This window comes from Thamnophis elegans, chromosome 6, assembly GCF_009769535.1.
Source record: "Thamnophis elegans isolate rThaEle1 chromosome 6, rThaEle1.pri, whole genome shotgun sequence".
In the NCBI taxonomy this organism is placed as follows: domain Eukaryota; kingdom Metazoa; phylum Chordata; class Lepidosauria; order Squamata; family Colubridae; genus Thamnophis; species Thamnophis elegans.
This window is the reverse complement of record NC_045546.1, coordinates 53,189,214-53,215,689: the sequence shown is the minus strand read 5'-3', so window position 1 is coordinate 53,215,689 and position 26,476 is coordinate 53,189,214. Positions and strand designations below refer to the sequence as shown.

General features: G+C 34.9%; 1 protein-coding gene across 2 annotated transcripts in view; it reads left to right on the top strand.

Moving 5' to 3' along the window:
* Positions 1 to 22,829, top strand: part of HLCS (holocarboxylase synthetase) — an 83,622-nt gene extending 60,793 nt beyond the window's left edge. Inside the window, exons 7-9 of one of the 2 annotated variants that reach the window (XM_032219483.1) lie at positions 18,809 to 18,876; positions 19,805 to 19,963; positions 22,808 to 22,829. In XM_032219483.1, the coding sequence (XP_032075374.1) occupies positions 18,809 to 18,876; positions 19,805 to 19,944 (208 nt within the window). In that variant the 3' untranslated portion in view covers positions 19,945 to 19,963; positions 22,808 to 22,829. Of the gene's footprint in view, positions 1 to 16,037; positions 16,127 to 18,808; positions 18,877 to 19,804; positions 19,964 to 22,807 lie in introns of those variants that run through there. The other variant, XR_004255611.1, reaches the window with a different exon arrangement.
* The last annotated feature ends 3,647 nt before the right edge of the window (positions 22,830 to 26,476 follow it).

Genomic DNA, 26,476 nt, shown 5'->3' with positions numbered 1-26,476 from the left:
CAGTTGCATATTTGTTTGACCTTAATTCCACCATTCCACCTTTAATTACTTACCTAACCTAACTCATGATAACTAACATACATAATATTCCTTCTGTTTCATGTTTTCCTCACAACAACCCCATAAGATGGGTTGGGGAGATGGAGAGAGTGATTGGCCCAAAGTCACCAGCTGGCTTTCATGCCTAAAGTGAGGCTAAAACTCACAGTTTCCCAGTTTCTAGGCCACCAACTTCACTCTTTACTAGTCTAATTTCATGCAAAATGCATATGCATATATGTATTTGTATCTTAATTCACACAACCCAGTTTCTTTTATTTAGTTTTAAGTTTAGCATAATCTATATATCCAACATTTTGGCTTGCATGAACCTAAGTGAAGAGGCCATATATAAAATATATAATATAGTTAAATTATATTAATACATGTTAAAAGTTTGCAAGCTTGTGGGGGCCACATTGCTACCTGTTCAGAGTTGGACATACTTGATCTACATACTAACAATATTTCAGATTATTGGGTAGTATAAGATTTTGTGCTCACGTGATTGGAATTATTATATATAGAATCATTTATGCTTTCATACTGTTATTGTGCAAAATTTGTGTAAAATTGCAGTTGCTACATTTGTAAACTTTTTCTAACTATAAAAGACATCTCAGACAATATACTTTTTAATATAAATAAAGGTGAAATTTATAAAAAATGCACAAATATAGAATAATTTTGTACGCTTTCAGCAATGAACATAGATATTCATTCAAAGAAAAATTGGTTGTTTCTTAAGCTTGTTTAATAATTAAAGATATAAGATATTTTTGTAAATTATGCTTATTCTTACTGCTGCAAATGAGATTTACTCTTATCAGATTTACAGATAGGCTCTTTATTGATCACTTCTTTTTTATGATGAAGGTCAGCAGTAATGTACTTTAAAACTTTACTTTTTGATCCTTTTAAAAATATAGCATTGATTGGTTTAATCCTTGCTAATATGGGATTTAAATTGGTGTGTGTGTGTGTGTGTGTGAATTAATTTATGATCTAACTACTAAATGCATTTATAGAAATAAACAGAGTAGGCAATTGAATTTGCACTAAGAATAGTAGCAAATGGATGAATTACTAAAAAAATAATAATATAAGAGTTTTTCATTTATAAATGAATGCAGGTTTTATATAGCTTGTCCTCATAACAATTACAAATTTAAATTAGTTTTTATTAATCAAGAAATAATACAAATAATTATAAGAAGAGTAAGACTGTAAAATATGGATAAAAACATATTTCCCTCTGAGTTTTATTTCAAGACAAAAAATATTATGCTTTAAGTGAAATTTGACAATTTGCATTTCATTTTTGAAAAAAAAAATGGATCTCTACTATGATTATAGAATTTGTATGGCTTCCTAAATTTAATTCAGTTATTCTTCCATGGCTTGTATCCAAAATCATCGTAAAACTATATTTCTGTTCACAGAATTTAGGATTAAAGGTTCACTTGCTCATTCATCTCCATTATACACTGTTCCCTAGTATTCTTTGCATCTAGACAGCCAGGACTGGCTTTTTGTTTGGAGAGGGGCAGGGAGGGCTGTGGGCAAAGAAAAAGAAAAATCTGCACACCTGATTCTGCAAACACAGTTCAACTTACTTCATCAAAATCAAATCAAGTGATATCAATTGAGAAGAGCGATGTTTTGCAGGAAAACCAGGGGTAAATGTAAAGTTGGAAAATGTGCACTAAAATAATTCACTTTAAAAACTCTGCTTAGGATGAAGTTTTGCATAAATACTGAAACTGGAAAGTTTCATAAAAAGCTTTATCAACACATAGTTTTTCATTTCTTGTCTGTTCATGGAAGGCAGTACAAGAACATTTAACTTATAGGTTATGGTGACCCTTTCCTTAGCCACTCTGAATGTAGCATCATTCTCTAATTGGCTTACTTTGGCATTGAATTATTGATATTCTCTTATTGAAAATTAAGTGCAAACTCTGCTCCATTCAAGAAGTTATGCAAATGTAATATGACTGTACAGCATTTCTACTTCAAAAAAATAGGTGCTTCAGAGCAGGCCTAGGCATGCATGTAGCATCTTGTCAGCCATATAAGGTAGGCCAAATCAAAAAACTAATATCAAAACTACTTTTATTGGAACAGCTATAGTGACAGCATCTTGTAAGTCTGAATGTTCTTTACCTTTCTCTTACTTTATCTTCATTTGAATCCAGGAGGGGGTTTGTCTGAAACTTTTTCTTAGATTGGTTTCTTAGAAAGGACTCAGGCCCCACTTACCTGATTATTGCGTAGAGGCTTTTTCTTCTGTCTTTTCAGGGCCTCTCCTTATGCTGTCTACATCATCCATGAGCAACTTCTTAAACCAAATACACATTTTCTGGGATTACACTAAAGTTGTGATGAAAATTTTTCTTAAGAAGTATATTTATACTTAAGAAAAAATTTCAAAAATCAAGTCCGGTTCTGTAGGATCAACTTATGACCATAACACCCACATTCCAGGCTCTATTGTGGTTGTAGGTCAAGGATTACCTGTAAATAGAACATATTTAATTATTGTAAAGGTAATCCTTGATTTACAACTACAATGGAGCCCAGAATGTGGGTCATAGGTTGTTATGATCATAAGTTGACACTACATGACTGGACTTGATTTTACAATCATTTTACAACAGTCAAACAATGAGTCATAAGTCTGTCTATGATACATCTGTTCATTCATATGAAATATTTGGAGTGGAGATTTTGGTAGAAAACTCTCCCCAGCTTTTGGCAGGCACCTTAGATACAGCTACTCCGTCATATGCTTCTGTTTTAATCACTTCAGCAATAAGGAAGAGCCTTTTTTAATTGATTTTAGTAACATTTTTCAAGTTATTTTCATTTTTATTCCATATGATAATTTTTTTCTACAACAATCAATTTATGAAAATATAAAGTTGGTTTTAACCAGCTAATTAAAATCTCAGGCAAATCACATTGTTTTTAATTGGTATGTAGATTGACTTGTTCCAATCATATAGTATTAATCTCGCAATTTGCTGGCATGGATTAGAATCTTCATTGATTCTTACTCTTATTATATTATTATTATAATGTTATGCTGCCTACATTACATTTTAATAACTCAAGATGGCTGTTACTAATATTTTTGTAGCTACTAATAGCAATAACACTTAGACATATAGAACTCCATAGTGTTTTACACCACTCTCTAAGCTGGGGATGGTGAACCTATGGCACACATGCCACTGGTGGCACGCGGAGTCATATCTGCCGGCATGTGAGCCATCAGCTCCGGCGCACAGATTTTCAGCCTTCCAGAGGGCCGGGGTGGCTGTTTTCGCCCTCCCCAGGCTTCAGGAAAACCTCCGGAACCTGAGGAGGGCAAAAACAGCTTCCCCCGGATGAAACACCAACCTCAGCTCGGAGGCGAGCATGTGGGGGAGAGAGCGTGGGGAGGAGTTTGTGCACGCATGCGCATGTTGGGTGCACTTTGCATTATTGGTGCCGGCACGTGCACACGCTATAGTGCGTGTGCACTCAACATTTTCAGCACCCAACAACAAAAAGGTTAGTCATCACTGCTCTAAGCAGTTTACAAAGACACCTTATTACAACAATCTGAGTCCTCATTTCCCATTATAATTTTCCCATTTTTATATTTTTGCCCTTTTTTGTGTAATATAACTGTGAAACAGTAAATCACATGAAATATAACAATAATAATAATAATAATAATAATAATAATAATAATAATAATAATGTTGATCACATACTCAGCTGCTGTAAAAAAATCACGCAGACTGATTATAAATTGCGGCACAATTCAGTAGCACAAATGATCCATTGGAATCTGTGCAAAAATTATAATATTAAAACAGCAACAAACTGGTGGGAACATCAGCCTGAAAAAGTCACCGAAAATCAGATGGTCAAGATCTTGTGGGATTTCCGTATACAAACCGACAAAATACTGGCGCATAATACACCAGACATCACACTGGTTGAGAAAAACAAGGTCACAATCATAGACATCGCAATACCAGGGGATAGCAGGGTCGCCGAGAAGGAACATGAAAAAAATCGCAAGATACCAGGACTTAAAAATCGAAATTCAACGACTATGGCACAAACCAGCAGTGGTAATTCCAGTGGTAATTGGCACACTGGGTGCTATTCCAAAAGCACTGGAATTACATTTAAAACAGTTAAAATTGACAAAATCACCATCAGTCAAATGCAAAAAGCCGCACTGCTTGGATCTGCACGCATATTAAGAAAATACGTTACGACGTCCTAGGCCCCTGGGTGGGGCCCGACTAGTAACCAATGCCAAATCCGGCGAAACAACTGGCCGCTGTGATACAATTGTACAACAACAACAACAACAATAATAATAATAATAATAATAATAATAATAATAAATGATGAACTAACTCAAAAACAAAAAGAATTGAAGGATAAGATCATGGAGCATTTTCTGCTTAATGAGGAAAGGCAACATTTACCATCCCTAAAAACTGTGCCTAAGAAAATTTTGGCCCCTATCATGAAAATGGTTAATGCAGTGTTTTCAACAATTGAATCGGGATCCATCTTGGAAACGAACCAGTTAATGTACAGTGCAGCTGTAATAGTCACTAATGAACTAGGCATTAAAATCAAAGAACCTAGTCACACAACAGAAAAAGCATCAAAGCCAAAGTGGAAAATCCGATTAGAACAAAAAGTCAAAAAATTAAGGGCAGATGCTAGTAACTTAAAGAACATGCATGAGCAACCGCTTAAAAACAACAAAATCGACTTCCGGTTTGAGATTTCTTGCTGACGGGAGCTGGTCATTTCGGCTCCAGAATCTTGGACACGTTTAACTGTCAGATGAGCCATCTATCAGTCATCTGACAGTTTGATTAGGTGAGCTTTTTTTGCCGGGCATTGTGCCAGCCAAAGCCTTGCAGATTGCTTCTGGGAGGGGGGGGTGACCAGCCGATGGCAGAATTGTCTCCGTGCCAGGAATTCCAAAGCAAGACTCAAATCCTCAGAACAAAAGTTGATTTATTGATTTCAAGACGAGCGGACCCCATACATGTGGATTTTTAATTGTTTGTATCATTTCTTAGCTTCAGTTTTTTGTTTTTATAAGAATTCCTTCTGATATCTTGCTTTCTAAAGAGATATCCAAAATGACGCCGAGCAGCTTCGTAACACTGCTTGAGCTTGTGAATTTCTATGGAGTTTAAAACCTCAAAGGGAAGGAGTGATTTAATACTAAATTAATCAGTAACAGCTGCACAAACTAGCACAGACTTATTAATTGGTTGAAGAAGATTAAGACCTGGAATGGCTTCTAAACAGAACCCCCCACCTGGGCTGCAAAGGTTCGTCTGTCCCTGGCACGAAACTACAGTCTCCATTTTCTCCCCCCACAGGCGAGCTACTGACTAAAGAATTCTTTCAGAATGAGCTGGCCAAGGCATTTGAAAACTTTGCAGTTACGATGGAAATAAAACTTAAGGAAAACTTTAAGGAAGAGATATTGGTTGCGCATAAAGATCTGTCTGATAAATTTGAGACTCGGGTTCGAAAGATCAGGGATGATATGGTGGGGGTTGTTAATTTGTTAACAGAATATGTCTCGGAAATTGAAGACAGAAGATTTTAATGATGCCAAAACTAATATGATCTCAAAAATAGACGTGATGCAACAAAAAGTTGGAAATGCTGAAAAAGAAATTATTATGCTACAATATAGACAAATGGAGTTTGCTTTAAGAATAAGAGGTTTGTGTGAAAACAGTCAGGAGGATTTGAAACAGACTCTCTCAGAAGCCTTTGATAATCTGTTGGGAAGGCCAGGAGGAAATTATGATTGGCAAATTGATAAGGTTTATCGTCCTAACTTCTGGCTGGCGAAACAGAAGCAGCTCCCAAGGGACATTGTGGTTTACTTTACTACAAGAGACATGAGTAATATGATATTGCAAGAGTCCTATAAAACTAAACTTCAAATTGGGGGCCAGGAAGTGATTGTTCTGAAAGAGCTTACACCTCAAATGTTAAGATCCAGGAAAGACTGGTTTTTTAGTTGAAGAGCTTAGAAATTGTCAGCTACAGTTCAGATGGGAGGTACCAGTTGGACTTTCATTCATCTTTGAGGGGCAAAGATACTGTCTTAAATCAGTAGGGGAAGCTTGGGACTTTTACCATAATATCTTGAAGGCTGGACATCCTGCCCCACCTGGATCCAGAGAAAGAGAACGAGAAGAACAAGATAGACAGCAAACTACACAACTAGCAACAAGGATGGATCATCTCTCTTCCTCAGAAGTTCAAGGCGCCAAAGAACAAAGTCAAAACCGTGTGATTACCAGATGAATGGATCAACAATTAAAAAAAACAAAAACAATCAACTAATTACCAATGATTTTTTTTCCTAGAGTGATGAAGATAAAGATATGTGCCAGATTTTCATCAGTTCATAACCCAGTTGGGATGGAGTTGGGATGGGTGATGTAATCAAGAAGGGGATGGGAGACTGAATGAAAATTTATTTAGACATGAGAAATATATTAATGAATGTAAAAATTGTTAGGAGAATACTTTGTTTTTGATATGACTAATGATACATTCATGGACTGAATGTACAGCTGTAGAGATTAATTTGACTTTGCACTTAATAACTTTAGTTAGATTGTCGGTGGTGCAATAATGGAAGAAGGAAGACTTGCCTATAATTCAAGAAAGGTCACTGAAAGTCATAAATTTAGCCGAGATGGCTAAAATACCTGCATATCTTAAGCACCAATTAAACGAGAGATATAAATGAGACTGGGCAAAATGGATTGATTATATACAAAATAAATATGGATAAACGAGATGGGGAAAAACGGACTGATTATACTCAAAATAAACACGAGACTAAGAAATTCCAGATAGCTTATGATTAACACCAGGACTGATATAAATTGTTTGAAGTTAGTTTAGCAAGGAGGAGCTAAGCTCAATGTAAAGAAGTTATCAAATTTTTTTTTTGTTTTGTTTTGTTTTTGTTACTCTTTTTTCCAATATATTTTAGACTGTTTTTGTTAAAGATTTACACCATGTATGGGTTCTGGGAAGCCGGGGGAGGGAAGGCTCGGGGAGGTTGGGGGGGAGGGTAGGAAGGAGGTTTTACGAGGTGTGTTAGACTTTAACGTAATATGATTGCACATGTATACTGTTCTCTCTTATTTTTTCTTTATAACTATGATATGTTAAGTATACTGTTATGGAAGTATAAATACTATCAACATAGATTGGAGTTTGCTCAGAAGCAGAAATACACCAATGAGAGGAAGAGTGGGAAATAGAGGGGAGATGGGAAGAGGGGGTGGGGAGAGAGTGAGGAGGGAAGATGAAGAGGATAAGGAGGAGTGGAAAGAAAGATGGGAAGAGAGGGATAGGAGAGAGGGTGAGGGGGGAGGATGAGGAGGATGAGGATAGGGAGGAGTGGAATGTAGGGAGGGGAGAGGGGAAGGGGAAGTAGAGAGGGAAGGGATGTTGGAGGGAAGATAGGAAGTAGGAGAGAGGTAGAAGAGGGAGGTGTATGGAGAGCAGAAGAGCTAATAAGATGACAAGAGGAACAGATGTCATCATTATTTGTTACTATATGATACTGGCTATGTATAGTATACATGTGATTGTATGTTGTGAAAATGGAAATTAAAAAATATCTTTTTTAAAAAAATCATAGATCAGCTAATCAGAAGATATAGATTGGATACAAGAAACATCAATGAAGCTGTAGAGATTGTAAAACAGCAGATAACAGCAACAGCTAGAAAAATTGAAAGATATGAGGCACGAATCATCCAATATAAACAAAATCAGCAATTTCGATCAGACCAACGGCGTTTTTATCAAAGTCTTAATGTGAATGGTGACACCAAAAGTGAAAAACCAGAAAAGCAGGCCACAGTTGAATTCTGGAAAGAATTGTGGGAAAATGCAAAGGACTACAATAAGGAAGCAAAGTGAATACATGACTTTGAGAAAAGCATTGGCAAAAAACAAATTCAAGTATTAGAAATAACAACTGAGATGGTCAAAAATTGAGTAAAAAGGGTAAAGATTTGGACATCACCTGGAAAGGACCAATTACATGGCTTCTGGCTCAAATATCTGACCAGTTTACATGGAATATTGGCCAGGCAATTGAATGAAATTTTATAAAAGGGCCAAATTGATGAATGGTTGACAACTGGAAAAACATACTTGATTCAGAAAGATGCAACTAAAGGAACAACACCTGAAAACTACAGACCAATAACATGCTTGCCAACAACCTTCAAATTACTCACAGGCATTATTGCAGATAACATGATGGATTATTTGGAAACAAACAACATCTTGCCAGTAGAGCAAAAAGGCAACAAAAGAAGGAGCAGGGGCACAAAAGATCAGCTTCTAATTGATAAAATGATATTAGAAAATTGTAAGAACAGAAAAACGAACTTGAATATGGTCTGGATTGATTACAAAAAGGCATTGACTCACTGCCACATAGTTGGATCATAAAATGCTTAGAAACAACTGGCATTAGCAAAAATATTACATCCTTTACTGAAAAGACGATGAAACAATGGAGAACTGAATTGGCAGTAGGGAATGAGATCTACGGAATTTTTTTTTTTAAATATAATTTTTATTAAACATTATTACCTTTAAAAAACAGAAAGAAAAATACAACAGCATAAGAAAGACAAATCATACATAAAGTAAATATACAGCCTTTTGTATCGGCATTCATTAGTTATACATTTTTTTTAAGCGTAAAACATACAGATACAAATACCGTTTTAAACATACAACCCCCCCTCCCCCCCACGGTGACAGTCATTCACAGCCCAACTTTTTCTTTCCTTCCTCATTGTTAGGTCTCTAAGCCACATCTTCTCATTGCAAAGTTCAGGGATCTATTACAGTACCCATGTTAACTTTCCCCATTTTAAGTCCCTGCTGTTCTCCTTGTCGCCCACATATACCATAGGTTCCAGCTAAGATAATGTTCCGTTTCTCCTTTGTCCCTCAGCCAACCCGTCATTCTGTCCATTTCTGCACATTCATAGATCTTTTTAATTATAGCATCTTCCGGAATGGTTAATATCAAGCGAGGAATTTTCCAGGGTGATTCACTTTCACCTCTTCTCTTCATCATCGCAATGATCCCACTATCAGTCATCTTTTAAAAAATGAAATTAGGCTACCAAACAGCCAAAGAAGCTGAAAAAATTTTGCATTTACTATATATGGATGATTTGAAACTCTATGGAAAGTCAGAAATAGAAATCCAATCATTGACAAACACAGTCCGAGAATTCAGCACCGATATTTCAATGCAGTTTGGCATGGAAAAATGCACCACTGTATCCATAAAAAGGGGCAAACACTGCATGTGAGGGAATTGAAATGCCCAATGGCCAACTAATTAAATGCAACAAAATGAAGCCTACAAATACTTAGGCATTCTGCAGTTGGATAACATCAAGCATGGAGAAGTAAAAACTATTGTCAGGCGAGAGTACACCAACAGCGTTAGGAAAATTTTGAAATCTAAATTGAATGGTGGAAATACAATCAAGGCCATAAATACCTGGGCAATACCAGTTATAAGATACACAGCTGGTATAGTTAACTGGACACAAGCTGATTGGACATTTTGGACCGAAAAACCAGGAAACTAATGACAATGCACTACAGTTTACATCCACGTGGTGATACTGATAGACTGTACCTGCCCCGAAAATCAGGTGGCAGAGGATTATTACAAGTGAAGCAAACAGTTGAAGAAGAAAAACATGCACTGGCTGATTATTTCAAAGAAAATCAAGAACATCTATTAATTGAAGTAAAGAACAAAAAACCACTGAAGGCCCAACAGACAAAACAAGATACAGAAAAGATGTTGATAAAATCAAGAATGGAGAGTTGGCAGAACAAAGCACTGCATGGCCAATTTCTGGAAAAAATAAAAGATAAAGTGGACAGTGAACAAACTTGGTTATGGTTAACAACAGGTACATTAAAGAAAGAAACAGAGTCACTAATCCTGGCTGCGCAAGAACAAGCTATCCGCACAAATGCCATTAAGGCCAAAATCGAAAAATCCTCTGATGATGCCAAATGCAGACTTTGCAAAGAAGCTGATGAAACTGTTGATCACATACTCAGCTGCTGTAAAAAAATTGCGCAGACTGATTATAAATTGCGGCACAATTCAATAGCACAAATGATTCATTGGAATTTGTGCAAAAATTAGAATATTAAAACAGCAACAAACTGTGGGAACATCAGCCTGAAAAGTCACCGAAAATCAGATGGTCAAGATCTTGTGGGATTTCCGTATACAAACGGATAAAATACTGGCGCATAATACACCAGACATCACACTGGTTGAGAAAAACAAGGTCACAATCATAGACATCGCAATACCAGGTGATAGCAGGGTCGCCGAGAAGGAACATGAAAAAATCGCAAAATACCAGGACTTAAAAATCGAAATTCAACGACTATGGCACAAACCAGCAGTGGTAATTCCAGTGGTAATTGGCACACTGGGTGCTATTCCAAAAGCACTGGAATTACATTTAAAACAGTTAAAAATTGACAAAATCACCATCAGTGAAATGCAAAAAGCCGCACTGCTTGGATCTGCAACCATATTACGAAAATACGTTACCATGTCCTAGGCCCCTGGGTGGGGTCCGACTAGTAACCAATGCCAAATCCGGCGAAACAACTGGCCGCTGTGATACAATTGTATAATAATAATAATAATACCATGCTTTATGCAAATGTGTAGGTTTGGGGTTGAAAATGCGGTAGCAGTGCAATGTTCATAATGTACACATTTTATTGTAGTCTAATTTCTTAATTAACTTTGAAAATAACTTTTATACACACACACACACACTGAATCTAATTTCTGTTTGTTTGTTTGTTTATTCATTGATCAGGCTTATATTGCAGCTTCATTTGCAAACTGACTCAAAGTTTCAAATATATCAGTCCAGTAAACTAGGAAACAATTCCAACTACTGTACTCCAAGAAATAATTATACCTAAATAACTTTTATTTACTGCAGCGAATTATACAATTTATTAGTATATATACTTTTATTTCAAGTTCCTGTCTACTCTTTTTGTTACAGTTTCCACATCAATATTTTTCTATCAAACATAAGTAAACCGATACTCTAAAACCTTGCACTTCAGAATCCAATAGTGTGCCTTTTGTAATGTTCAGAATTTTAATGCATTTTAGTACTAATTCAGCACGGCCTATGTACTCCTCAGGGAAGGTCTTTAAAAATAGGATTAACTTCTAGAGAATGCATTAACAATGCCATAGAAATAGGCAAAGCTCTAACTTGCCTAATAGATTGTGCCATGATTCAAATCCTCCTAACATCCCCTCCCTTTTTTATTGACAGCTTTTCATTGAACGTCTAGAAGCATTCGTGTGTTTAAGAGTTAGATGATTTGCATAAACCTAGGCTGATCTCATATTCACTTTCTGAAATTAATTCAACACTGATTTACATGTTAACCCACAACGGATTGATTTTAGAAAGGTCAGAGCAGTCTCAGAAAATGAAAAAAACTCCATTTAAAACAACTCATTTCAGCTCTCAGAACAACATATAGCTTCTTTTTCATCATGGCACTTATCCAGCTATAGAAGACTTGTTCCTCCCACGGAATATATCAAACAACATTGTTTGATGTGAGCCACAGAAAGTTGAACTAATTAAATTTAGCTTCATTAATCAATTGCAGTTTGCAAATTGCTATATTTGGAAAGCCTGCAAGATAATAGACTCTTTTGGACCATAAGTCTTAATAGCCAAACAATTCTTCAGGGGCAATATAAGCAGAGGTTCACAAAAATTCAATTTTGTGGTTTTTCTATTATTTAGATACATAGTTGCTAATACAGAAAATAGTTATTTCCTACAAGTACACAATATGCTCCAAGTGGATATTGATTCATTAAATATTCTTTTCAGATATAGAACAGTTAACAATGATGGGGAGGAGGTCACGAATAACAATATTGCTGCAAATGTGTAGTAATTTAATAAAATAAAACAATAGAACTAATCCATTCTATTTGTATGTATGCTTAAAAATAAATGTTTATTCAGGGAAACTGAGCAAATTGGAGGAGGAAAATAAATTGGATATGTTTGCCATCTTGAGTTATTTCTAAAAATAATAAAGGTGGGATACAAATAAATCAATGTTTTAAATACTTAATTTACAAATTAATCATATCCAAGGAACTTACATGGATAGTTATTTGTGTTTCTTCGCTAGTGAATATACATTGTTTTTTGTGTGTATATATTCATAGTTATTTTTACAAAACAATAACCTAGCATATTCTTGAGCATGGATTTTCACACATGTCTCATACCTATTTCCAACTACCATATAATGGAAATGTTTATTGTTCATAAAGTATCTGGAGGTATTTACCTGTTAGACTAGTCACTATTGAAAACAAAATGCTGAATTAAATTGCAGTACTTTTCCTTTGATCGCATGTCCATTTTAATACTTCATAAAGTATATTGATTATGCATAATCACTTTTTAATTATTTATTGCAAATAAGTATTAATGGAATATAATATTGGTGCTTATAAAAAAGTTTGGAATGATTGGCATGAAATTTAATTGAGAAGATATCAAATGAAGGCTGTCATTCTTTAAAAGTGATAAGTAAGGCTTGAATCTATAAAAAAACTAGTATTTTGACTTTGTAAAACTGAAGAAAATACCATTCTTATCTATTTGTATCAGAAAGAAAAAAATAGTTAATTGCACTGTATGAGAGCATGTTATCATCCTGAGGTTGACCATCTATAGCAGTGATGGCCAACTTTTTTGTTGTTGGGTGCTGAAAATGTGAGAGAGCTCACACAATAGTGTGCGCCCGTGCTGGCACCCATAATGCAAAGTGTGCCCCTCATGCACATGCATGCACAAACCCCTCCCCAAGCTCTCCCCACATACACACATGCGCCTCCAAGATGAGCTTCATATTTCCTCCAGGGGACTGGGGGAGGCTGTTTCCGCCCTCCCCAGGCTCCAGGAAAGCCTCTGGCGCCTGGGGAGGGCGAAAAATGGGTCCAACAGACCTACAGAAGTTCGGATCTGTTTCCGGCTTCCAGAGGTCCTCCAGATGGCCAGGGAAGCTGTTTTCGCCCTACCCAGGCTCTCTCACATTTTCGGCACCCAACAACAAAAAAGTTGGCCATCACTGCTATAGATGGTCAACCTCAGGTTGATAACATGCTCTCAGGCTTATACTTTTCAGATATTGTTCTATGTACAATCCTTGTTTTATTGATTGCGTGTAATATTCTAATTTTCTGAGATTGTGGATTTGGGGTTTTTATGAGCTGCCATACTGAATATGTAATAGATATAAGGTTGTGTCCAAAAAGAAAAATGATAAGTAAACACAAACAGCTAACTTAGTGTGATACATTAGAATTTTACTAAGAAGATTGTAAAATAAAATCAATTCTCCCTGACACTACTTCAAATTAAGAGTTTACATGGCCATAAAAAGACATTAATGTAAAATAAAAGCAAGAGATATGATGGCAGAAGAATACACTTATCAATGGTTTGCTTACGTACAGTTATTAGACAGATTCACAGAAAGGAACTTTGGTTTTGAACAGGGTAAGACTGAAGTAGAACTGTGAATAAACGATGAAATGTTACTGCTAAAATAAATAAATTTCTATTGAAATTTGACTCAGAAGAACAAGCGAAAGAATGTATGGTAAAGTGGGCTAAAATTGGTAGCAGTATACAAATGGAACAGAGGGAGAATATATGAATGAATGATTGAAATTTACATTATAATTCTAAAGATAATTTCTATAGAAAGATGCATTGTTTGTATATGTCATCAGAGAAACTATCTAGAATGTATAAAGTTATAAATTTATATTAGAAATGTTATACAAGAGAGGAAATTTATTATGCTTGGTAGAGATGCAGAAAAGCTAGAAAATATTGGACTCAATTATATATACTACAACTAGACACAATAACAGTTTTTCTCAAACGCCATCACTCTGCTAAACAAATAATTCCCTCAACACTGTCAAACTATTTACTAAGTCTGCATTACTATTACTATAAATCTTCTCATTGTTCCTATCACCCATCTCCTCTCACTTATGACTGTATGACTATAACTTTGTTGCTTGTATCCTTACGATTTATATTGATTGTTTCCTAGTATGATTTGATTGCTTATTTGTACCCTATGACTATCATTAAGTATTGTACCTTATGATTCGTGATGAATCATGATGTATCTTTTCTTTTATGTTCACTGAGAGCTTATACAACCAAAGACTTGTGTGTCCAATCACACTTGGCCAATAAAGAATTTGTTCTATTCTATTCTATAAAAGAAAAGATTTAAATATTAATATTTAATTGAAACCAGAAGGTTTTCTTTTAGCACTGATTTATAAACATTGGGAAAAAGTCACGGAACTTTATTTTTATACTTGACAATGTACCAATTACTAATGCAAATTCAGTCTTAGTAGTATGCAGCTTTCAGCTCTTCTGCTTATGCAATATCATCTTTTTGCTTTCTCATTGTTCAGAGCGCTACAAATTTGGCTCACAAGGAAACTTTCCTGGGTCTACAGATAGTGAAGTAAAAGGCAGCATATTTCTGGTCTCAACAATTGTCCAAGACCAAGGGTTATTGGAAACTATATATCCTATCCCTCAGGAAGGTATCCTGAAAAAAGGAAGAGCATTTGACTTCTTACAATATCAGAGAAAGAACAGCTTCAAAGAAAATATTTCACTCTCCTTGCCTTCTAAAGACAATTGCCCTCAGAGTGCCAGGTTATTCTGTCCAAATATATTAATCAAAGAAGAGTCACCAATCCCACTTCAGTCCAGCACATTAGTAGGGAAGATCAGTCTAATCCCACAAAAATATAACGAAGAAGTCTTGTCTTTTCTCTACATTCCTTCCTTGAATAATTGTCTTTGTGGTTTTTAAGTTCCTTTTCTATTTATTGCTGGGAGTAAATAAACAATAAATGAGATAATTATGTGGCACATATATAATAAATGGCAGGCTTTTAAAAAGAAGTGAAAGCAGCTTTTAATTTTGCCTTAAAAAGATCAAGTGGAACGTATTCATCATTGTCTTTTTTATGTTTATAAATTACAGTTAGAGGGGACTAACATGGCCAACATCAAAAGTATGATTTATTACCTGCTCCTGTTAGTCTAACTCACTATGCAACCATTTCATTCTACTGCTTGTATTGCTCAGGTCACTGCTTTAAAACTACAGTATTTATGATTCAGAAACTAAATAAAATCAGAATTGATTCTTCATGAAAACATTGTAATAAAATGTTTCAGTAAAATTAGATTTTTATCTAATTTTATAAGTTTGTAACTCATTTATACTGGATATTATTGGCAAAAAATGATATAGAATAACTCAATCCTACCTCTTTTGTTTGGTTCTATCTCTATAGTCCCCAGCCTGCATTATCTAATCCCAATGAAGAAAATTAAGTCAATGTAAAACTATACTGTTTTTTTACAGAGAGGTCACGAATAGTCTGTCTTCCCTTGGTAGCCACCAGTATTCCTATTACACTTCATTTATATAGTTGAAGGACTCAGGAGAACCAGCTGGGCTCCCTGTCTGTGCTCATCAAGTGTTAATTTCTGAAAGAGGTATTGCTGTCATGAACAAGTGCTGAAGGTACTCTGGTGGTCCTGCCAAACAACAAGAGCTCTTAATTAGTGCCAATGTTCAATCAGGCTGCTTAACCTGCCACAGAGCTGAGAAGGTCATGTTCCTTCCTTCAGCACTGCCAACAGAAAATACCCAAGAATAGCCCCCAAGTGTTTCTTTTACTTTAAAAATAAGTTGCTAAAGTAACACTTTTTTTTTAGGATGATGCACAAAGAATAATACATGTTTTGGAAAACAAATTCCTACTGTAAATTTTTCAGAGGAATGTTTTTTCTACTTCGTTATCATTGTAAGTGCATTTTTTTCTCAGCTACTTCTGATTTAATTTTGAATATTTAAGTGAACAAATATATGTTAGTTGCTGAGCATTATTTTGCTCCTGTTTGTAGACAATTATAGAATTAAAACAGTAAATATTTTTTCTGAGAAATTATTTGTATCTTTACAAATTAATGTATTTTATCATATCATATGAAGGGGGGGTTAGGTTGTAAAAGTTAATAACCTCATAGGAATAAGCTTTTCCCATAATGAATTTAGAACTGTGGCACACTAGTATTATTTACTTTGAGGGCAAAAATTCTCTTTCCACTTTCCTAAAATTACCATTTATCTATAGGTATTTGTACAGGAAAACTAAATTTTATGGTAAAAACTTTCTTTCAACAGAGATTTAATAAATTTAATTTTAAGGAGTTTGAGGTTTAACCAGCAACTAAGGGGGAAATGTTAATGTGTGTGAGAGGGAGTGTTTTTTTCTTTTTTATAAAATGAAAGGACTGAACCAAGAGCATTTATGTTCTTTTTAAATTCATAGAGAAGAAATATTTGGGTACATATTATTTGTGGCTTATTTTCCTGAGAGAGAGAGGGAGAGAGGGAGAGGGAAAGAGAGAGACTAGAAATATCCAATACAGTATATACAATTTAAGTATTTTAATTAAAATATCATTACTACGAGATGAAAATCAGATATTTAATTAATAAATACATTCAGTCAAAGTTTATATATATGATTCCTGTAAGGAATTACTGTTTTGATACCTTCACAGACATAATACCATGTTAAACCTAGAATAGATGATTGCTTAATTCAATTGTTTAATTGCTCAATTCAGTTAAAAACTAGTTTTGGAAATAATAGTCGATGGTAGATAATCTCAATAAGCATATCAGGATAGCCAAGAGTCTGTTTAACACCAGAACATTTTGCAATTGCTTAGAAAAATTATTCCAATTAATATTTGCACTGGCGTAAGAAAACATTGCAATACTACTTCTATAGCTCAGTTATTCAGTCCTTTTATAGTTATGTAAAAAACAGAGGCATGCTGAAGACACATTCAAAATCATTTTGAGCATGTGCTATATGCTTTACCTGTCTTTTATCTAGTCTGTTATCATAAAACATCACTCTTTAGACCTGTTACATATAAAACATCACTCTTTAGACCTGTTAGTTATAAAACATCACCTTTTTCTAAATTTTCTAAAACTCAGAGATTATTTGTGTACCATTCTAGTTTATTATTGAGTGCCAGTTGGGTGTAATGGTTAAGACAACAAAAAGACGGTGAGTTCTAGTCTGTTGTAAGGTCCTGCCTCAGCTATCTTCTCAGGAAAGCATGATTCTTGAAACAATGGGCATTTCAAAATGACCTTTTACTGAGAGAAAGTGATTGCAGAGAAGTCAGGTGGAGTCTGAAATTCGTGCGCGAAATGTTAGGCTAATTTTTTCGTTCAACCTTCACCCCAATACCCCATGTCCAGTGATGGCTAAAGGGATGCCGCAAAGGAATTTTTAGAACTCCAAGGTGGGGTAATGATAATAGGTCTTCCGCAGGCACCGCCACCTTGGTAAGAGGCTGGAACCGGCTGAGAGGGAGATTCTGTCCAGATGGTCCATTCCCCTTCCCTAATTCCCAAGCAGTTACAGCCAAAGCAGAAGCATGCAAAGCATTCAACCCACAAAGCCTCCCCTCCTTCCCCTTCAGAATGGCAGTATTCTGACAGGGACCTAACATCTGCCTTAGGAACAAAGTCAGCTGAGTGACCTTAGATCAGTTACTTTCTTTCAGCCTTAGGAACGAGGTAATGGCAAACAATCTTGCCAATCTTGCCAAGAAAACTGCAGGCCCAATATTATAAGACACAACTGAACAGAAGGAAAAAGATAGTTTATTGTATGCATCTCTTGCGTTAAATTGTATACATTTTTGTGTGAAAATGGGGTTTTCAGTTTTTCATAATTTAAGTCTCCCTGGTATATCTAGCAACAGTTTTTTTCTATTAAATAAATTTTATTTTCTCTCCAGTTTAAAGATTAAAGTATATTATGAAAGCTTAGTATTACTCAGATACTATCATATTACTTAAAAGAATATTTTCATAAGCATATTTGCTTAAATTAATATTGATTCATTTGTGTCTGAATTCACGTTAGAATTCATTGATTCATTTTGTGGCCTGAATTCACATTAGCTTCTACCTATCTGTCAAAGGAAAGCTGGAGGGCTATTCCTAAATAGAGAGCAGAAGCCCAAAATTAAGCAGTATTCTCTAGTATTCTCAGAAGGTGTAGATTTATTCACTACAATTAAACCATAATTATTTTTCAAGGGACTGTCTCTTTTCACCTGCTTTATGGCAGCCTGCTGGTTTTCTGAAATTGCTGCTGTTCAAGTGTATAGCAATGAGATTTCTTAAGTAGAAATTGTTTGTTTGAAATTGCCAGTTGTCACTCAAAGAAAGCAGTGATGCATATTAGAATGAATGGTTCAAAATTAAATGGAGGAAGTATGGTACATGTGTACTATATCGTAATGATATTTTGTCTGTCATATTTTCATTTGAATGTTTTATGTGATACTTTTGACCTAAAGTTCAAGCACTATAAAAACCTGTGTTTCTTTTTTAAAAAATCCATACAGCATACAAACAATAATTCACTTTTTAACATTGTATTTTGTAGATTGATGTACAAGACGCCACAGAAAATGGGTCTTATAGCAATTTCAGTTCAACAAATTCAGGGAAAGGGTAAGTTGATACAACTGCAATTCAAGGGGAAAAATGGTATTAGGCAATACTATTCATAAAGGTATTATGTAATAGTAACCACATTCATACTAATTATGGCCATGCAATTGGGTAATTATTCTGTCTATATGGAAATCTATCCTCACTTTTTGTATAATAACAAAACAATCATCTGTAATATTGTAACATCAGCTGTAATATTGAGTAATTAAGATATGCCCACATTGTCAGTAGGAATTGAATTTCTACTCATGGGGAGATTACAGTTAAAATAATCAGATCTGATGAATAAAACCATCATAAATTAATAGAGAAAATCTTTAAGCTTGTGGTTATAGGTTTTTTACAACCTTTAATTAAGTTGTATTTTTTCATAATCATCCTTGTATGCAAAACTACTATGATAAAAACTACATACAGAATTGGTAACGTATCAAACATTTGACTTTTCTCTAGCTAACTCCTAAAATATCAGAACAAGTTACTAAACTTTAATTTTCATTAAATGATGTTTTCAAGCCATGACTTGGAATCCTATATTGTAAATGAAATCCTTAGGATGATATATACAACCCTCTGTTTTGAATTAATACTGTTCATGATATCAACAAACTTTTTTCTGGACATACAGAGATCTCCTTTAATCCATGTGTGAAGATATAGTTCAGCATTTTATTTTTGCCTTAAATGTAAAACAAAGTCACCAGTATAAACTTTCCATAGATCAAAATAGTAAACCTTTGAATACTTTTATAAATCTTAGACAGATTTCTTTGTAATCTTTGCAGGTTACTTTTTAAAACTTTTGGTTTGGTTTTTGCTTCCTTACTTCACCAGATTTTCTTAATCTTCTGATTAAATATTTTCCATTTGGTAAACGTTACTTGTGTGTATACAATATTTAATCTATGATTCCTTTTTTTTTAAGGACGAGGTGGAAATACCTGGTTGAGTCCTGTGGGAGCTGCTCTATCACATTGCATGTTATCATTCCTTGAGTTCAAAATTGGGCCAAAGGATTCCATTTATTCAACATTTGGTGTCTCTAGCAATTGTGGAAGCTGTTAGATCCATACCTGGGTATCAGGTATTGTATTTTTTGTTTCTTTTTCATTATAGTTCTTTGAAATGAAGTATATGATATTTCCTAAGCCTCAATTTATAGCAAGAATTCTGGATGGGACTGAGAAATCATCTTGCCCAATTATCTGGAAAGAGTTCACCTGGTTCGCTCTAAGGAAATGGACAGAGTCTGTGGACTGTGATCTCTGGTACCTGTGTTTTTGGTCTATGTCCCTATATACCCCTTTACCACTATTAATTATTAACATATATATAATAACCTCTTGAGGTTATTACCTAGTGCCTAGAAAGTGTGATGGTCCAGATATGAACAAACAGGTTGCAGCTCAGCCTTGGTAAGGTTCAATAGCTCTGAGATCTTTGGTTCCCTGGATCCAGTGCTTTTTTTCCTTTTAAATTTGTTCATTACCTTAACATACCCGCAAAGTTGTTGCATAATCTAAGAGCTCTCCTGGATTTAGAGTTTGAAGAATAGGTAACAGCCAAAGCCAAGTCGTCCTTTGCATAGATTCATTTTGTGCACCAGTTGCACCCGCTCATGGGCTCTGTCTAAGTCACTTCCCACTTGGATTGCGCTACATGGGCTTCCCTTAAAGAACATTTGGAACCTTCAATTGGTACAAAATGTAGTGACATGTTCAGTGGTGTGTCAGTGTTCACTCATCTAAGACCACTGTTAATGCCTTTAGCTTCCAGTAAGTTTCTGGATGTATTTAATTTATTAAATATGCATTGTAACAAATTTGCTATCTAGAATTACTATAATCAAAATGGATATGTGGTTTGATTGAACCTTTGAGCACACTTTATTTTGGTCATAAAACTGACAAGAAGAAAAAACTAAATATGAGAATGCTTGAGAAGTTTATTGAAGAAACTTCAGTGCCCACTTGTTCCATTTTAAAATGATTTTTTTACATAACTTGTTTAATGTTGACAATGTTATGCTGAGTTCTAAAGAAAGAGGCTATCATATTTCTCCAGAGAAAAATCAGATTATTAGTGTCTCTTATACTTCAATCTTCTTTAATACTCCCCTATTCTTTTGAATGTAAGCAATCTCATTATTGGCAAACTTATTTTATGGTGGCACAGCGGTTAGAGTGCGTACTGCAGGCTACTTCTGCGCATCACCGGCTGCCAGCAGTTTGCAGTTGAATCTCACCAGGCTCAAGGTGACTCAGCCTTCCATCCTTCCAAGGTGGACCCAGATTGTTGTGAGCAATATGCTGACTCTGTAAACTGCTTAGAGACTGCTGTAAAGCACTGTGAAGCGGTATATAAGTCTAAATGCTATTGCTATTATTGGATTAGTTGATGCAAACTTACATTACCATCTTTTATATATATATAGTCCAATTAGGTTAAGCAGAATGGGCATGCTGCAGATCCTGTCAGCAAAGAATGTTGGCTGGTGGAGAGCAGAAGACGAGCTATTTCTGCAGTGGCTCCATTCTATGGAATATCCTCCCTTCAGACATCAGATTTAGTTTCAAGTATAATAGTGTTCTGTGATTTAGAAGGTTAATGTAAAAGTCTGTTTGAAGAGAGAGAAAGATTAATACCTTTCAGCAGTTTCCTGACTCTTTTGAGTGGGTGGATGACTTGGAATTTTAAGAACACACTGCTGTTTCTCAAGCAAAATGATTAAATCCATTATGACTAGGGTTGCATGGATTAGGGTTACAAAATGAGTTGCTGGGAGGTATCTGTTCCCCTTTATTCTCCTTTCTGAACAAGGTTCCCTACCATCATTTATTCTTCTTTTTTTCTGGGCAGGGTACATTTGAACAAAGTATTGGCTTCAATGTCCTTCCTTTCTCCCTTTCTATTTTCTTGAGGGAAATTGGAGAGATCCATTTGGAATCCAGAGACATTCTTGGAATTAAAAATGTTTACAGCAAGCTATCTTTTCCTGCCTGTCCGCTTTTCTATCTTTCTGCAAAAAAATGTAAAAAGGTCATTTGGGGGAGAAAATAATCTTTGAAACTATATTGAGTGCTATTTGAGGACATTTCTTTACAGGAGTGTCTCAAATTTCTGTCTTGCTATACTACATATTTCTAAATTTGCAATAGCTGTAGTTAAATGTGATACACAGAGAAATATATTTATGTAGTCTCTTACTTTTAGACTATTAATACCCTTGCTTGTTTTGCAACCACAATCCCTTCCAGCAACTTGGTCATTGAGTGAACATTGACAGAGACTGTGAAGATTGCTAAATGCTGTTGGTTCATTCCTGTATATTGTCTTGTATCTGACCCATTTTTGTCCCTTTCTTTTACCCTTGAAGGGTAGAGAGATTGCTTAAATAAATTATCTTTTCCTTAGCTGTTCTTCTCCACAACCTAATGTTTGTTTAAACCACAAGTTGGTGTTTTTGACCTTGATTAGAATCCTCCACCTGGCTGTGATGCTGCCTGAAACTGACTAAAACTTGATCAATTTCACACTAAAGGTTTTTGTTTTTGTTGCCAGGCACTTTAAAATTTGTTCATAAATAGTGCATTGGTGAGAAAATGATTTTTTTTATTACCATAGTATTTGTGAATAGTCACTTATCAGGGTAGTCACTAAATGAAGAGTGGGTATGTTTTACCTATAGAATTTTGACTCCATAAAATAGCAAAATAAAAAATGCATCAAATTGTAGTCAAGCATATTTGGAAGCATATCAGGTAAAATGCCTGGGTGTTTTGATTGCCCTTGTTTTCTTCAAAAACTTTTACGAAGCAATTAATTTGCATATGATTTCCTCCTTTTTAAGAGGTGTAAGCTGTGAATAATGGATAAGCCATCTTGTAACTTCAAAGATATTTACCAATATGCACATTTCATTTTGTAGGAAATAGATCTTCGGTTGAAATGGCCAAATGATATATACTACAGTGACCTTATGAAACTTGGTGGTGTTTTAGTAAATTCCACATTAACAGGAGATACGTTCCATATACTTATTGGGAAGAATATCAAAATTTCCATTATTGGTGTTTATAATATAACCTATTTTTGACATATAGTAGAAAATTGAACAACATTATGATAATCCCCTATAACTATAATGAATATGTGTCCCGCAATATTTCTATCCCAACACATAATTGCAAGAGAATTTATTTATCTGATTGTTTTGTGCCAAAGTCCTGTGGGATAAAGCCAATAAAATGTTTCTCAACCTCAGAAAAGCTCTAACTTAACACCATGTATCAGGTTTTTGCTATTCTAGTTCACCAGTTTTTTTTTCAGCAAGTCTTGTATTATGACCAGTTCCTTGTTTTAAGGTGGGGAATATATTGTTAACAATTAGCACTGTAGTCTTCTTTTGTGAGTAATTAATTAAGTAAAATAATTTATATGGTTATGTTGTTTGTCTTTAAAAAAAGAAATGGGTTTCAAATTATCTGATCTTATGTCATCTTACATCATTAGAAAGAGTAATATCTTAAAAACTCTGTAAAAGGATTTTTATATCTGTCTAAATGATTTGAAATGAAATGTATTACCATAATAAATAAATAATTTTACAGATATACATGACATTTTATATACTTTTTTTTCCAATGACTTATTCCTCCTCAGGATTTGTATTAATGTTAATAATAGCAACCCAACTGTATGTATCAATGATCTCATTGTGGAGTACAATAAGAAAATGAATACAACTTTAGAGCCATTAATGCTGACTCCCTGATTGCAAGAAGTGTAACATGTACTGGAAAATCTGATCAACATCTTTCAGGAGAAGGGACCAAATGGAATTCTTCCCATCTACTATAATACTGGGTGCATAGGTGATTAAATTTATTATTCTCAATTAACTATAAGTCTTCTTAAGCCAATAGTGACTGACCAGGTTACGTTTTATTATTTATCATAGTTTGCTTAGTAGGTTATGTATAGACATATTTAATTAAAAATTGTGTTTAGCACATATAATTCAAAATATATTAGAATGTCAAAATTTGATTCATAAAGTCCTAATTTTTGGCTACTACATCAAAACCTAAAAACAGACTAGAAATTATAAATTAGCATTGAAAAACTCTAGAAAAATATATCTATTCTCTACTCTACTCTGGAGTAGGAAATTCTCATGCTATTATTCATTCTGATTATTATTTTCTTCTGTTCAATCTTGTTTTATTCTTGGAGATGGTCTGGTCAAGTCCCTGAAGTTTTCTTGGCAAACTTTTTCAGAAGTTGTTTGCCACTGCCCCTTCCTTAGGGCTGAGAAAAAGTAACGTTGTAAAGTTTGATACTTTAACCATCATCCCAACTGCTCTCCATTATTATGATAAGCAATTAATGAATTCCATATGAATCTTACATAGAATCCCTATGTATTTGTTAATAATTATTTTCCCAAAGTATATATTTAATACATAATACCGGTAAGTTCCTTGGAACAGTGACTTATCATGCTTATATGGATATTTGTTGATCAATGAATGAAATACATTGTTATATGTAGATGTTTACACAAAGTGAAGGTACTAATGATACTTTGCAGAGAGGGATTCATTATTAATGGAATAGTCAAATGGAAATTTCATATATGTTGTATTAATCAAATAATTTGTTTTCCGTTTCAGTGGTAAACAAGTCCGACTCGGAAATGATGAGGACCATTGTATGGATCGTTGGGATAGATGATTCTGGGTTCCTTCAGGTTTATGAGGAAGGCAAAGATGTTATCACTGTGCACCCAGATGGCAATTCTTTTGATATGCTAAAAAATCTTATAATTCCTAAACAATAGTTTTTCAGTATGGTAAAACATTAATTTAGCAGACTGTTTTGTATTCAGCACTTATTATGAGTGCTGAGCTAGAGGCAGTATCAACATTTTTCTTCTTTTTGAAGCAGGAAAATAACAATAGTACTGTATGTATCAAGCAAAAGAAATAACTATTTGTTTGTAAGGTTCTCTTCTTAGTAAGCTGAGATGGTATTTGGAAGCTTTTCCTGTTTCTCTTCTTTTCTTTCAGAATTGTGTACAAATGTGAAAAAAAACATTGCAATAAGTATTAAAATCAATAATAACTCATTTTTGACATGGATCATTTGGAATTTTACAAAAGAAACTGTTATGTGATGATGTATATTCTCCAAACTTCTGCTTATAGTAACTGTTAAGACTAATCATCATGCAATTTGTATTCTTTGTATTTTTGACAAGGAAAAGTTTTTCAGCAAATATTAAAATAATGCATCAACTGATTTTAATTAAGGAGTAGATGGGCTATATTACTTTTCGAACTTAAATAAATGATCAAAAGTGAATACTAGCTTTCCGAAAGGGATTTGTCTAGGTTATATTGGAGCTAAGCTTTCCACAGTTTTTTGTACATTCAAGTTTTAAAGCTAAACATTAGAGATAGAATTCCACTAATTAACAGAACTTTACAGGTCCTTTTTGTTTTCAATATTTTCTGGCTTCTTTTCTTTAGGTCAGCTTAGAGTAAAACTAGTCTGGGCAAATAGGATTAATTTATTATATTTTTAAGACTCTCTTTAGACACAGTGGTTAACAGAACCAATAGTGCAACAGAATTTGCTGTAGCTTACTTTCAGGGACGTGCAGGCAGGGGAGGCAGGGGAGGCCGGGGCCTCACCAGTGTCATGAGGAAAAGAAAGAAAAATAAAAGGAAAAAGGCTAAGGTAGTTGCTGTCAGACTCCAGAGTCACAATGGATGACTCTGAGTCTGCTTAGTGCTAACTGCAGGGGGAGGCGAGAGAACTACGGGCCTCCTTTGCATAAGGAATTTTTCGCCTTTTAACCCTTGCTCAGAGTTAAACAAGGGTTAAAAGGCGAAAAATTCCTTATGCAAAGGAGGCACATGGTTCTCTGCCTCCTGATCCGAGACGCAAGACGCCTGGCCTGTCGGACACAGTGGTGGGGTCGGAGGAGGCGGGGGGGGCGAGGCGGCAGAGCGCGGCAGCGGAAGGGACGTTCTCGCCGCTGTGTCCCGCAGGCGTCTCACGTTAATGTCCGCCATAAACGCGAGACACCTGGCCTGTCGGACACAGCGGCGGGGACATTGCTTCTTGCCGCTGCCGCGCTCTTGCCTCACCAACCATAATCCTCACCACACCTCACTGCTTACTTTGTATCATTTCTCATTCATCCTTTATTCAGTAAGGTTCTGCTGATCTACTTGATGCTATTTTCATATCCAAATAAGATGGTTCGGTGATAGTTTCATCCTCAAAGATACTTTTCAAAATCTCAATGCATAATGTACTTTAACGGATTGATTTTGGTTTTGTAATTTACACAAACACCCATCTAAATTTTAAAACAATTCAACTTACTAGGAATTGAGTTAGCATGTCCTCCTTATTAACACTGTAGGCTTAAAAATACTCTCCTTTTGTCAGAAAGTTCTGCCCCAACATGCAGACTTAAGCAGAATTGTCTAAGATTCACTTTACAAAGAATCTAAAAATATGTTTATTGGCTTCATTATGAGTCCAAGAAGGCCTAAAGCAAGCAAGTATGCTAATCTGTAAT